We start from the raw sequence: 14,634 nt of genomic DNA on the forward strand, positions 1-14,634 counted from the left end.
TTTTCTTTCTTTTTTTTTTTTTTTTTTTGAGTCATAACGGGCTGCAGTGGTGAACTAGACTGACATCAGGGTCCCAATCTTAGTGAGCTGGGGTCCGTGGAAGGCACAGGAGGAAGACCAGGCAATTAACATAAAATTAACATAAAACAAGAGCTTGAAGGCGGTAATTTACAAAGATGGAGAGCTACCTTATCTTTAGGTGGGGAAGAGAAATAGCGTGGTAGTTAACTATGCAGGGGGGTGGGGGTGGAGTGGGGTGGGGTGTTGCTGTTTCCCTGGTGGCTCAGTGGTTAAGGAAATCTCCTGCCAATGCTGGCGACTCCAGTTGGATCCCTGGGTTGGGAAGTTGGGAAGATTCCCTGGAGAAGGGAATGGCAACCCACTCCAGTATTCTTGCCTGGGAAATCCCATGGAGAGAGGAGCCTGAAGGGCTACGGTCCATGCGGTTAGCAACACAACAAAAACAAAAAACTATGCAGAGGAAATGAATGTAAAATCTAAGCTGAAATTTCCCATGTGAGAGAAGCTACCTTATTCTCAGATAGAAGGAGCAGCATCAGACTGAAGAGCAGGAGAGGAAGGAGAGGGGGGGGAGGATGAGAGAGGTAGTGGGGAGAGGCCGAGGTGGGTTGAAAGTGGGTCACTGAACATGGGTGTGGCTAGCTGAATGTGTAAAGCGAGGAATGGGTAATGAAAATGCTGGGTGCAAATCATAAAATGGCTTGGTAATTTAATAGCCAGATTAAGGAGTTTGGGTTATCCTCTGGAAAACGAGGCGCCTGTGTGGGGCTTTAAATAAGGCAAGTCATGGTCATATTTGTGTTTCAGAGATCTGGTTAAACTTCTTGGCCATGAAAGTAAGCTTCCACACGCAACTCTGTAGTTTTGGAAGCACGGACTGAGAGAAATGTCCGAATAGAGGGACGTTTCATCTTTGGGCCCCACAGGTGTTCGGGCTGATGTGATGTTTGGAGAGGCCAGAGAGGCCCAAGGATGACAGCTGGACAGAGCCCTTTGAAAAGAGGGGTATGTATTATTTCCCGAATTAGTGATTACAGAATGAGGAGAGAAACTGATCTGGAGAGAGACAGAGGGTTCGTTTTCAGAAGGGTTGCATTTGAGACATCTGGACTGTTTTTTAGGATTGGATTCTCTGCAAGAAATACATTCCATAAATATTTTTAAATTTATAATTGTACAGTCTAACCTTGTAAATCTACCAAACCGCCTCACTACTGGATATGATCAAAGTGTGAACCCCTATTAAATCTACACTCTAAATCTAGTAGGGGCGTTAGCTAAAACATAGGCTTGTGCTCCCTGAAGAGATGAGGTGATGGTTGGCTTTAGAGAATACTCAATCCTTAACCACAGGTTCCTAGCTTCACAGTGGTTCAAGTTGGGGGGAATGGTTTCCCCCTGCTGGTAAAAACTGAATACTGCAGCCCCAGGAGAGGAAACTTCCTAGGGGCGTGGTAGCTGGTGGATGACGTAAAAGGAGGCGTCCGGAGATAGGCGGTTATTGACTGCGTCATTAGTGCGCGCCGTGGGAAACCTAGCTAGCCGCATGGCTGCGGGTTGCTCAGTGGCTCCGCGGCCGAAGGCGGCCTCAGAAGGGCCGGCCGGCGTCTTGCCTTGCCTAGAATTGCCTACCTACGCGGCTGCTTGTGCGCTTGTGAATAGCCGCTACTCCTGCCTGGTGGCGGGGCCGCACCGGAGACACATCGCTCTGTCGCCGCGCTATCTTAACAAGAAGCGCACCGGTATTCGAGAACAGCTCAATGCAGAGCTCCTGCGCTATTCCGAGAGGTACTGGTCTCTTATATATTTTGTTACCAGGGCGGACATAATGTTAACGTTAATAATCTTAACGTTGCCTGCTGCTCCTTTGGGGCACGGGATGGGGCAACAGGGGGACGTTTAGTGGCAACAGAACGAGGTCTCACCAGCTGCCCCGAGTTTAGCCCCGGGGCATTCTGGAGTCGCAGTCCACCTCGGAAAGGTTTTGTTTTGATCCTTGTTCTTTCCCAGTGTTTTTTTCTCTTGGACCTGGTCAGGGATGAAGAAATACTATTAACCTTGTTTCCTTTTTAAGAATAGGAAAGCCTGTTGCTTTTGAAGTTGAAAAAAAAAAAAAAAACCCTAGTGCATTTAAAGTAAGATATTGGAAAATGACTTGGGCAAAGTTTCTCAAGGGATCCTGAATCCTACATAGATTAAGGATTTAGAATTTACAGCTTCCTCCAGGCACGGGCACACACTTGCACTTGTGGGTCTATTTTGAATACTGGAGAACTGCGGAATAAAACCAAAGAAACAAACAAGACCTTTATTTCAGGAGCTATACGCGCTAGTAAAAGAGATGTAGGCCAGATAAATCCAATGAAATGTTAAAATCTGACAAATCTAAGTTATAGTCAAGAGTGGTGAATTGGATCTTCGGACCTTTGAGAACAACTTGATAGGAGGGTACTTCTGAGATAGTAGCATTCTGGGCAAAAAGAGTGGCATAAACAAACGGATACTGGTTGTGAAATAAAATACTTTGACCAGATAATTGTGGGCACTTTGTAACTCAAGTTTATATATCAGGAGAAAAACATTGGATACAGCTGAAAAGCTGGGCAGTTAGGGGTGGAATGGATCAGAGATGGGGTGGGGGATAATTCAGAGGATGTATTTTGTTCTTTCTTTCCTGCCTTTGCCAGGTGTTTTGGGTTTTTTGCTTGTTTTTCTGTTTGCTTAACCCAGAAACCGGGTTACCACTTCATCCTCTGCTGCTGCTTGCTGCTGCTAAGTCGCTTCAGTCCTGTCCGACTCTGTGCGACCCCATAGACGGCAGCTCACTAGGCTCCTCTGTCCCTGGGATTCTCCAGGCAAGAATACTGGAGTGGGTTGCCATTTCCTTCTCCAGTGCATGAAAGTGAAAAGTGAAAGTGAAGTTGCTTAGTCATGCCTGACTCTTAGCGACCCCATGGACGGCAGCCTACCAGGCTCCTCCGTCCGTGGGATTTTCCAGGCAGGAGTACTGGAGTGGGTTGCCATTGCCTTCTCCGACTTCATCCTCTAGGTAGCCTTCAATTCAGAAAAGACTTGACACACTCTTGAGACAGTGGTATCTCTGGCATATAATCAGATTTGTAGTTTAAGAAACCACTTGATAGAGTTAGGTGGTGGTTTAAGGAGAGTGAGACAGTAAGCATGGAGAACATGTTTATAATTAAAAGACTGTAATAAAGTGTAGAGAAAACTGATGAGAGAGTTTGCATTTGGGAGACTTAAGGATATGTAAGGTAGTCATAAAATCTGGAAACATAAACAAATCTTTGATCTGTAACCAATTAATGGCTCCACTTGACAGGTTAGGGAAATAGGAGCCATTACCCCCAGAGAGATGAAGAGCTGATTGGATAATGATAATTTCTGTAACAGAATTGGCATAGTGTGACCCTGTGGCCTCAATTGCACTCTGAACAGATCTGAACTCCCCTCCTGACCCCATTATTTTTGGGGTGTGCTGAAAACTCCAGTTTATTCTGTGCAAAAGGGGTACCATAGATTAATAATGAGGGACAAAACATTTGAACATATCAGTAATTGTAATACTGATCAACCATTTATCATATATAGTTTGTTTCCAGACTTTGGGGCCATCTTGTACCATCAGAGAGGACCTGCCTCTCCGTTTAAGAAATGAGGAAAGGAAAGAGTTGAGAATGGCTCTTACATTAGTCATCTCAGCAGCGCCCTATTTTGACAGATTGTCCACCTTTTTTTCCCCAGTGACAATTTTTTAAAAGATGATCACATTTCAGTTTTGAAAAATCTGCTTAGAGAAAGTAGTTTTCTAAAAATCACATTAAAATTTCTATCTTTGAGAGGTCATTAATGACAGCTCATGAGTTATTTGAAAATGGCAAATATGTTCCCTCCCAGTAGTTCCAGTTTATTAATTCAAAATGTCTCAAAGAACAAATGAACTACCAGTTTCCATGAAGAGTCAGTGTTTACTCAACTTTTTCAGTATAGGTGGTAGTTTAGTTGCTAAGTCATGTCTGACTCTTGTGACCCCATGGACTGTAGCCTGCCAGGTTCCTCTGTCCGTGGGATTCTCCAGGCAAGAATACTGGAGAGGGTTACCATTTCCTTCTCCATCTTCAGTACAGAGGCAACCTTTATTCTCATGTATAATATATAAAAGTCTTAAGCGTGCATGCAATCTACTGAGCCCTTAAACTTGATATGATTGTTCTCTCAATACCTCAAGTGAGGCTACCACTCTGCCTGGAAACATACTTAGGATGGTTTCAGAAAAGCAAAAGAGGAAAAGATATACTGTTGAGGTATTTGTCTCTCTGATGATTTTTACTATATTTTATGCAATGAGTTGTTTCCCAAAAACCCCAAGCCGTAGGTAGCAGTTCTGAACCCTGCAGAACTCCATTCGCTCTCTTGAAACATATTTTACTATTCTGAAATTAAACTTAAAGATAATATTGGATTGACCACAAGATTCATTTAAAAACCCAAACGAACCTTCTGGTCAACCCAGTAGTGATCTACCAACACAATAGGGGGGAAAAATTCATTTAGAACTCTAATACAATAAAATGTATTTCAGCAGCGTTCAAGCATGGCTACCCGGAAAGAATAAAGTAGTTAGATGCCTCCTGAAGCTATATCTTGAATCATTGTGAAAGTATTAGCTGCAAATATAGAGTGATGCCGGGGTTTTGAGTTGACAACTCACATCACATACAGTGTCTATGGTGGTAAAATGCTCTTCAGAAATCATGTAATTCTCAGTAAAGTGCCACACAAAACAATCTACTCTTGAATTTATATATTAGTTGTATTTCTGAAAATTTTAATTGATATTGAAACCATGCAAAGATCATTTTATGTTCATACGTACACACATTAAGTTAGGTACTATAATCCACTATTTATAAATATTTATAAAATGACGCTTGTCCGCTCATTTAAATCATGCAGATCCGGGGACAGTTTTCATTGCGTAGGGCTGTTTTTACCTGGCAGGATGTCTCCCATCCCTGGCTTTCACAGGTGTGACAACTATGATTTATCCCACAAACTCCCAAATGCCACCAACGGGACAGCAGTATCCCCCCACTGGAAACTGATTTGGGGAAACAAAGTTGATTTGGGTAAACAAAATCTTGTTTTTGTTTTTTAACTGATATGGCAGTTATTTTTAACCCCTCCTTGCTCTCTGTTTTCTGGGCCTCTAATATTGTCTTAGTGATGGTATAGTTCTGTTTAGGAAAGCTACATGCAGAAATTAGTTATTCAAAGAAAGGCTTTCTGGAGTAAATCTCAGTGTTTATGGATTTCCTAATTGGGTAATTAAGTTGCATTCTAGTGACTCCTGGCTGTTTTAAAACAACTGCTCCTAGGTATAAATTCTTTCTTTTATTCTGGGTGAACCATTCAAGAAGTTGGAGTTGACCAAAAATGTTCTCTGCTCTCAAAAGCCTAAGAGTCCTCTCTAGAATCCAAACACATAGGCAAAGATAAATAAGAACAGTGATAAGCTTTCTCAGGCTTCCCAGGTGGCTCTAGTGGCAAAGAACCCACCTGCCAATGCAGTAGACAGAGATGCAAGTTTGACCCCTGGGTCAGGACAGATGCCCTGGAGGAGTGTATGGCAACCCCCTGCAGTATTCTTGCCTGGAGAATCCCATGGACAGACTGTTGTAGGCCTGGTAGGCTACTGTCCATGGGGTCACAGAGTCCGACATGACTGAAGTGACTTGGCATGCACGCATTCCTCAGAGCCCTGTAGGAGTAGAGGCAGCATGGCTTCAGCTTTGCCTGGGAGTCAGGGAAGCTTGCTGAAACAGGTAATGGCTGTGGTGGTGAAGCCACCAGCTCAGCCTCCTTCAGTTCAGATTAGTCCTTCAGTCGTGTCTGACTCTTTGCAACCCCATGAATCGCAGCACACCAGGCCTCCCTATCCATCACCAACTCCCAGAGTTCACTCAAACTCACATCCATCGAGTCGGTGATGCCATCCAGCCATCTCATCCTCTGTCGTCCCCTTCTCCTCCTGCCCCCAATCCCTCCCAGCATCAGGGTCTTTTCCAGTGAGTCAACTCTTCGCATGAGGTGGCCAAAGTACTGGAGTTTCAGCTTTAGCATCAGTCCTTCCAAAGAACACCCAGGACTGATCTCCTTTAGAATGGACTGGTTGGATCTCCTTGCAGTCCAAGGGACTTCTCCAACACCACAGTTCAAAAGCATCAATTCTTCCGCACTCAGCTTTCTTCACAGTCCAACTCTCACATCCATACATGACCACAGGAAAAACCATAGCCTTGACTAGACGAACCTTTGTTGGCAAAGTAATGTCTCTGCTTTTGAATATGCTATCTAGGTTAGTTATAACTTTCCTTCCAAGGAGTAAGTGTCTTTTAATTTCATGGCTGCAGTCACCATCTGCAGTGATTTTGGAGCCCCCAAAAATAAAGTCTGACACTGTTTCCCCATCTATTTCCCATGAAGTGATGGGACCAGATGCCATGATCTTTGTTTTCTGAATGTTGAGTTTTAAGCCAAATTTTTCACTCTCCTCTTTCACTTTCATCAAGAGGCTTTTGAGTTCCTCTTCACTTTCTGCCATAAGGGTGGTGTCATCTGCATATCTGAGGTTATTGATATTTCTCCCGGCAGTCTTGATTCCAGCTTGTGTTTCTTCCAGCCCAGCATTTCTCATGATGTACTCTGCATATAAGTTAAATGAACAGGGTGACAATATACAGCCTTGACATACTCCTTTTCCGATTTGGAACCAGTCTGTTGTTCCATGTCCAGTTCTAACTGTTGCTTCCTGACCTGCATGCAAATTTCTCAAGAGGCAGATCAGGTGGTCTGGTATTCCCATCTCTTTCAGAATTTTCCACAGTTTATTGTGATCCACACAGTCAAAGGCTTTGGCAGTCTCCTTAATTAGTTATAATTTTTAATAACTTGGAAATGACATTTGGAAATAGTTGTTCAGTCCCTCAGTCATGTCAGACTCCCTGCGAGCCCATGGACTGCAGCACATCAGGCCTCCCTGTCTTTGGAAATAGTAGTTGCCCCCTAATCCTGACTGTCAAGCTACAGATTACAGCGTCAGAGTCAGTTCTCAAAAGCTAATATGAGTGTATTTCTTACTTCCTTACACTAGCCACAGTGGCAGTTCGGGGATTTTTCTCCCTCAAGTTATTGGCCTTAATATTCAGGGCTTCACTTGAATCCTAACACTTCTCCTGCTACCTGCCGTCTAGTACAGATACTCAGTGATGGTGGGTAATACCAAAATTGCCTTGATTGAGTAATAGTCGCAGAACGACATTTTTCTTACTAAGTCTCATTTTTTACCTCTCATTCTAGCATAACTAGAATTCAAATGGATAGCAAATAGGGAAGAAGGATCAACTTTTGCTCTTGTATAATGGACATTTTGTTTCTGGGTATTCACCTTGAATAATTATTTTTAAGTTAGCCATTATTTTGGAACCCTTGCGTGAAATTGAACCACTAAAGTTGTTACAGGCTAATCATATATTATTGTATATGTATATATTTTCACATGGGTGTGCTTATATTAGGAGATGTATACTTTCTGGACTCGGAATCCGTATAATGGCCTAGTTGGAAAAGAGGATAAATAACATCTTCCTTTCCTTTTTTTTTTTTTTAATAGCCTTTTAGGTGTACCCATTGCTTATGATAACATCAAAGTAGTGGGTGAATTAGGAGATATTTATGATGATCAAGGACACATTCATCTTAACATTGAAGCAGATTTTGTTATTTTCTGCCCTGAACCAGGGCAAAAACTTATGGTATGTATCTTTTTTCCTATTGTTCTTTGTACAATTATTAAATTATGTAATTTGGAAAAATTTAAGAGACTGTACACTTTGGGATTTTACAAGGATTGTTATTTCAGGTAACTAAAAATCATTTTTAAAGAAAATTTTTCAGTTTAGGTTTTTAATTTTTATTGAAGTGTAGTTGATTTGCATTGTTCTGTTTCAAGTGGAAAGTGATTCAGTTTAGATACGTGTGTATATATATTTTTCAATTTCTTTTCTGTTATAGATTATTACAAGATACTGAATATAGTTCCCTTTGCTACATAGTAGATCCTGGTTGTTATTCTGTTAATCCTAACCTCCTAATTTATCCCCTGTCCCCTTCCCCTTTGGTAACCATAAGTTTGTCCTTTGTGAATCTATTTCTGTTTTATAAATAAGCTTATTTGTATCGTGTTTTTAAATTCCACATGTAAGTGATATCGTATGTTTATCCGTTCTTCTCTGTCTCACTTAACTTCACGTAGGATGATAATCTCTAGGTCCAGGCATGTGGCTGTCAATGGCATTTCACGGCTGAGTGATATTTCAGCATGTATCACACATCTTTATGCATTCATCTGTGGATGGACACTTCAGTTGCTTCCATGTCTTGGTTATTATGCTGCTGTGAACATTGGAAGCTTGTATCTTTTTCAAGTAGAGTTTTTGTCTTTCCTAGATAGATGCCCAGGAGTGGAATTGCTGGATCATGTGGGACTCTGTTTTTAATTTTTTAAGGAACCTGCATACTGTTCTCCATAGTGGTTGCACCAGTTTATATTCCCAGCGACAGGGTAGGAGGGTTCCCTTTTCTCCATGTCCTCTCCAGCATTTGTTGTTTGTGGACTTCTTGGTGAGGGCTGTTCTGATATCTGTGCAGTGACAGTCGCATTGGCGTCTGCATTTTTCTAGTAATAAGCCACGTTGAGCGTCTTTTCGTGGGCCTTTTGACTTCTGTATGTCTATATATGTGCAACACTGTTTTAGGTTACTGGTCTTTTCATTTCAAAAGCATTGCTGCTATTTTGTATTGGTACTTTTCTCTAATTTATCATAATATACTCTCATACTTACTGCTTTCTAGATCCCACCAAAGAAACTTGGCTCCCTCTTGGTTGTGAAGATATTATTCTAGATGATTCTAAAATTTTGATAGTTTTCCTTTCCTCATTGAATATTTAATTGATAAACTTTGTCTTTTACAGCAGTTTTAGAGAAAAATTGAATGGAAAGTATAGTGTTCTCATACACATCTCACTCTACCCACCCCCAAAAAACCACACATAATGTTTCTCTTATTATTGATAAGATGTGGTGCATTTTAATTGTTGAGCCAATATTGATACATTAAGTAAAGTCTGTGGTTTATAGTAGAGTTCACTGCTTCTGTTGTGCCTTCTATGGGTTTTGACAAAGGTATAATGACATGAATCCAACATTATAGTATCCCTATGGAATAACTGGTCACTGCTCTAAAAATCCTGTGTGTTCTGCCTATTCGTTGCTCCCTCTCTCCCCTGGAAACCATGGCAACTACTTTTTTTTTAATTGTCTGCATAGTTTTGCCTTTTCCAGAATATCATGTGGTGGAATCACAGAGTGTGGAACTTTTCCAGATTGGTCCCTTTACTTGGCACTGTATGTTTAAGGCTCCTCCGTCTTTTTCTTGATGCTCATTTTCGTTGCGGAATAACAGTCCCTTGTATAGATGTACCAGTTTGTACCGACCACCTGGGAGGTACCATTCTGGACTCCGGACTCCTTATGTTGACAGACAGGTTTTACTCTGTCACATGTGGGAGGAGGTGCTGATATTAAACCACATTGTGTATATATATGTTATTTATAGTTCTGTAATTCAAAAGGTGGTTTTTTAAAAAGCTTCAGGTTTTCATTCATCTAGTTTATATTTGTTGATTCTTAAGGGAACAGGAAACTTGGAAATTTTAATTTTAACCTTAAAATCATATAGAATGTATTGTTATTTTACTTTTAAAGCTTCTAATAGCGTTATGATTTAGTTAAAATAGCATGCTCAAGGTGAGCTTTCTAAAACATTCTAGCGTTCCTACATTGATATTTTAGTGTAACATGTGGCAAGCTTTAAATGAAGATCAGCTTTTTTGGTGTCACATCGTACCATTATTTTGGTGTGTTCTCTGAAGATCAGTTTAAAGACTGTAAGGTTCATTTCATCTTTTTGGCGCTCTTCTTGATGTAATACTCATTTTTCCTCTTCTCAGGGCACAGTGAATAAAGTGTCCTCGAGCCACATTGGCTGCTTGGTTCATGGGTGCTTCAACGCCTCCATCCCTAAACCTGAGCAGATGCCAGCTGACCAGTGGCAGACGCTACAGATAAACGTGGGTGATGAACTGGAATTTGAAGTATTTCGTTTAGACTCAGATGCTGCTGGAGTATTCTGCATTCGGGGAAAACTAAGTATCGCTAGGTCAGTTCCTAAGCACATTATTACCATTTTGATACTTAATCATTTCTACTTAATTCTAAATTTAGGAAACCTAAGTCCCTCTTTTAAAAGTTAATTTATTAGACTATTTGTACTTCCAAACCACAGAGTCAATGTAAATATGAATCTTAAGTATTATGACAGTGCATTGAATATTCTAAAGCTTTGCATCTCAGTGGTCTACATCGTAATAATTCAGTTTTTCAAAGTCTTGTCATGTTGTTGTTAATGTTAACATTAACAACTAGTATGTTGCTAATCAAAGTTAATCCTTGAACTCGGGACTACTAGAAGCGTAATTTTATTAACATAACCATTAGTGTTTTGTGTTTACCCAGTTGAAACAAAAATTATTTGATTATTGTCATTATACCAGGTAGATCATTTAATTTTTGTATTTTTCTTGTTTGGAATTCTTTTAGGAAATACTCTGATCCTGACCCTGGTTTTATGGCAGGGCCTGGTTGAGGGGTCATACTTCCTCTGTTATCAAGGCAGAATCTAGAAAAAGTTGCTAAGAAATGAGAATATGGGTTAAAGTTTTAGAGCAGCTGTCCAACAGAACTTTCTGTAATGATAGAAGTGTGCTGTGTGCGTGCAGAATAGTAGCCTCACTCTTGAGGAATTGAAATGTGTGACTAGTATGTCACTGAGGAAGTGGGTTTTTAACGTTACCTTATTGAAATTACTTAAATTTAAATAGTTCTATGTGGCTATTGCTAATTCAAGGGACAGCAGTTCTATAGAGAGCTACTTCACTGATCTTTGTTTTTATTAGAGCTTTGCAGCATCATACTGCTTCGTGCGTGCTCACTCAGTCGTGTCGACTCTTTGCAACCCCACAGACTTGGCCCATGAAACTCCTCTGTCCGTGGGGTTCTCCAGGCAAGAATCCTGGAGTGGGCTGCTAGGCCCTCCTCCAGGGGAGCTTCCCGACCCGGGGATCAAATCTAGGTCCCTTACGGCCTCCTGCGTTGGCAGGCGGAGTCTTTACAACTAGTGCCGCCTGGGAAGCTAATACGGCTTCAGCAGTTTCAGAAAAACAATGGAACAAGGATTGGGAGAGTAGATGGGGAACTCCAACATTTTGATAAATACCAGAAGTATGTTTTCTTCCTATCAGATGTTACTGGTTTGGCTAATAAAGCTGAATGGTGATGTTTAGGGTTCAGCATTTTCTGAACCATATTAAAATTCAGAAACCCTGTTTTGACAAAACTTTTATGTCATTTTTAATGTGTGAAACAGTCTGGGAAAAATACTCAGGAAACAAAAAATTTAACATTTCTAAGACTGTCAATGTTCTGGGAGATAATCTGTGTCACAGTCGTGTTATTTTGTACTGCTGTCATAATTTAGAAAGACCTTACCATGTTGGAATATTCTTGATCTTACTTTGTTCTTTTATTTTTGCTTAATGGCCTATAAATGTTTTTAATTCTTACAGTTTACAAACCAAGTGCTCCACAGTTCCTGAAGAAGCACCAGAAACTGGCGCTGATGAACCTGTCGAAAAACCTCCCAAGAAGAAAAAGAAAAAGAAGAAAGACCGAGAGCCATGTGAAGTGGAAGGCGGTGCCACAGAGCCGGAAGACTTTGCAGAAGTTGCCACGAAGGACGAGGCAGACCTGCACGTCAGTAACAGTGTGAATGGCCTCTGGGAGGAAGAGCCGAAGAAGAAGAAGAAGAAGAAGAAGAAGCAGCAGGAACATCAGGACCAAGAGCCTGTTTTCCAAGGCAGTGACTCCAGCGGTTATCAAAGTGACCATACAAAGAAAAAAAAGAAACGAAAGAGTGAGGAGGCTGAGTTTACGCCACTTGTGGAACGCGCACCTAAAAAGAAAAGGGAGAAGTAACTTTCTTTTGTGCGTTTTAAACAGGATTTGGTTTTTTAAAGATTTATACACAGTAGATGATGAAAGTTTAAATTAAGAAATGTTTTGTATTGCAGTATTTTGCATAACAGGGAACGTTTTGATTAGTTGAGTTTTTGGTACTAAAATTAATGTGGAAAATACCAGTATTATTAAAGTGCCACTTACTGTATACAGAATAGAAAGGTAAGAACTGCCTTCATTCTTCCAGGGGATGTGTTCTAAATAAAATGGTTTCCACAGGCCTGAGACTAACAAAAGGACTTCTGTAATACAGTGACATAATGTATATCATACAGAACTAGTTTTGAGCTTGGGGGGTGGTGGTTACAGGTTTTAAATTTAGGCATAATGTTACATGCCATGCCATTAGGCTGTGTTTAAAATTTAAGTCATTTACCAGTTTAGGTTTTTTGTTTGTTTTAATCATGGCCACTGCAGTAGTTTTGTTGTTTACCTTGGGATGGTTTGTCAGAGGTATTTCTGAAGTTTTCAGAGCTCTTTAGAAACTGCGCTCTTTAGAACCTAGCCCTCCCTGTGCATCATGAGTTAGGAAACAGTGCTGACTGTTCTTTCCTCCTCTGCATGTGTGGTGTTTTCTTTTCTCTCTCAGTCTCAACCATTCTGCTTTTGTTGTGTGTTGGAGGAAGAGTCTGATGAAGACAGGAAAAGGTGATTCTGACTAGTGGGGAATTTCCCTATTTTTAGTAACTGAGTTAAGCTACTAGAAACTATTATGAAAACAGTTACACACTGCTTTCCCTGAGAAAATGTGGAATATGTCTTAACTATTGGAAGACACTGAAGAATGAACTGACCAGCGAGTTCGGCCTGATAATCAGTGCAAGGTTGTGTCCATCCATTCAACAGAATTCCGTGTATTTGTGTCACACGTGGTAGACCGTCACTCATAATGGCAGACAAGGCAGAAATGTTCCTCCCTCACGGAGCGCCGCTGGAGAAGCGGGTGCGCACACACGACGCAAGAAAGAGAATGGCTGATCCTGAAAGTTCTAAAAAGGAAAGGCAGGTTCTCTTTCCCCACTGCTGTGATGCATGGCAGCCCGTCAGTTGCCATTTATCTCATGTCAGACGCAGTACTGCCCTTACAGTTCACTGTCTGCACCGACAGAAGATGGAATGGGAGGGTCGTTCATGGTGTGAGTTTGTAAACAGGTGTGCCAGCCAGTGGGAACGGGTGAGCCGGTGTCCTTCCTTATCATTAAGGTCATGTAGGTATTTAGTCCTCACCATGAAGCTGGTCCAAATTGAGATGAGGTGTCAGTATAAAACACACATCAGACTTGGAAGATGTACAAAGAATGCGAAATACCTCAGTTTTGTATATTGATGAGATTATAGTATTTTGGTATAGTGGAGTAAATACTAAATTGGCTTTTTCAGGGTTTTTTTTTGGCTTTTTAATTTAAAAATTGTATCTGAGGCCTGTATTATCTTTGTTTTGTAGTGCACTGGTTTGAAGGATGAGTTGAAAAAAATTTAAAATAATCCAATCATGTTCTCAGGGTTTAATGTAGTGCCATACCTAGAAAATGTTTTTTGAATGCTTCCTTAAAATTTTTAAATTCAAATACATAATTACAATGTCTGACTTAATATTAAAAGTTAACGTTTAGTGAAACAATTCTAAATTCCTGATGGTAATGGCCAAGGAAGCTGTTAAATTAATGCTATTCATATCAAAATACATCCTGGCTTACCAAAATAAATTCCCACATATTTTTACATTTGTTAAGAAAAAAGTATGCTGAACTTGAAACTGCATTTACCCATGGTTTCTCACAGTGAGAGCAGCAGAACTGGTCATTTGCCTTGCCTCTAACAGCAACAGTGACAGGCTGTACCTGATGCAGAAACCTCTGATTATGGTCTCACCCATATATCCTTCAAAACTTTTCTTACGTGCTACACCAATCTAGGTTTTTCCTTTTCTGTCTTGGAATTTGCTCATTAAAACCCTCTAGCCTAACCTAAACCTCTTAACCCTCGCTTCAGTTCCTTATAATCACTGGAAATAGAAGTTTGAAATGTATTTAGGGCTATGCTTCCCACAACCCCAGTCACACCTGCCATCATACAAACACTTCATACAACTCAATATGAAAAAAAGCCAAACAACATAATCAAAATATGGGTAGAAGACCTAATAGACATTTCTCCAAACAAGGCATACAGGTGAAGTGCAAATCAAAATGACAGGGAGTGTCACTTCATAGAGGTCATCGTTAAGAAGTCTAGAAATGATAAATGCTGAGAAAGTGTGGAGAAAAGAGAAAACCCCTGCACTGTTAGTAAGGGTTTAAATTGGTACAGCTGCTGTGGAGAACAGTATGGAGATTCCTTAAAAAACCGAAACTACCGTATGACCCAGGAATCCCGCTACTGGGCAGATACCCAGAGA

The 14,634-nt window shown here is 40.7% G+C and overlaps 1 protein-coding gene across 1 annotated transcript; it reads left to right on the forward strand.

The window, feature by feature from the left end:
- Nucleotides 1-1,538: 1,538 nt before the first annotated feature.
- POLR1F (RNA polymerase I subunit F) lies at nucleotides 1,539-13,608 on the forward strand. Its single transcript, XM_005897687.3, is given in 5 exon segments — nucleotides 1,539-1,809; nucleotides 7,712-7,853; nucleotides 10,112-10,320; nucleotides 11,786-12,173; nucleotides 12,175-13,608. Coding segments are annotated over 5 exon segments (1,077 nt in total). The 5' UTR covers nucleotides 1,539-1,567; the 3' UTR covers nucleotides 12,271-13,608.
- Nucleotides 13,609-14,634: the final 1,026 nt, after the last annotated feature.

Source organism: Bos mutus, chromosome 4 (genome assembly GCF_027580195.1).
Source record: "Bos mutus isolate GX-2022 chromosome 4, NWIPB_WYAK_1.1, whole genome shotgun sequence".
NCBI classification, from domain to species: domain Eukaryota; kingdom Metazoa; phylum Chordata; class Mammalia; order Artiodactyla; family Bovidae; genus Bos; species Bos mutus.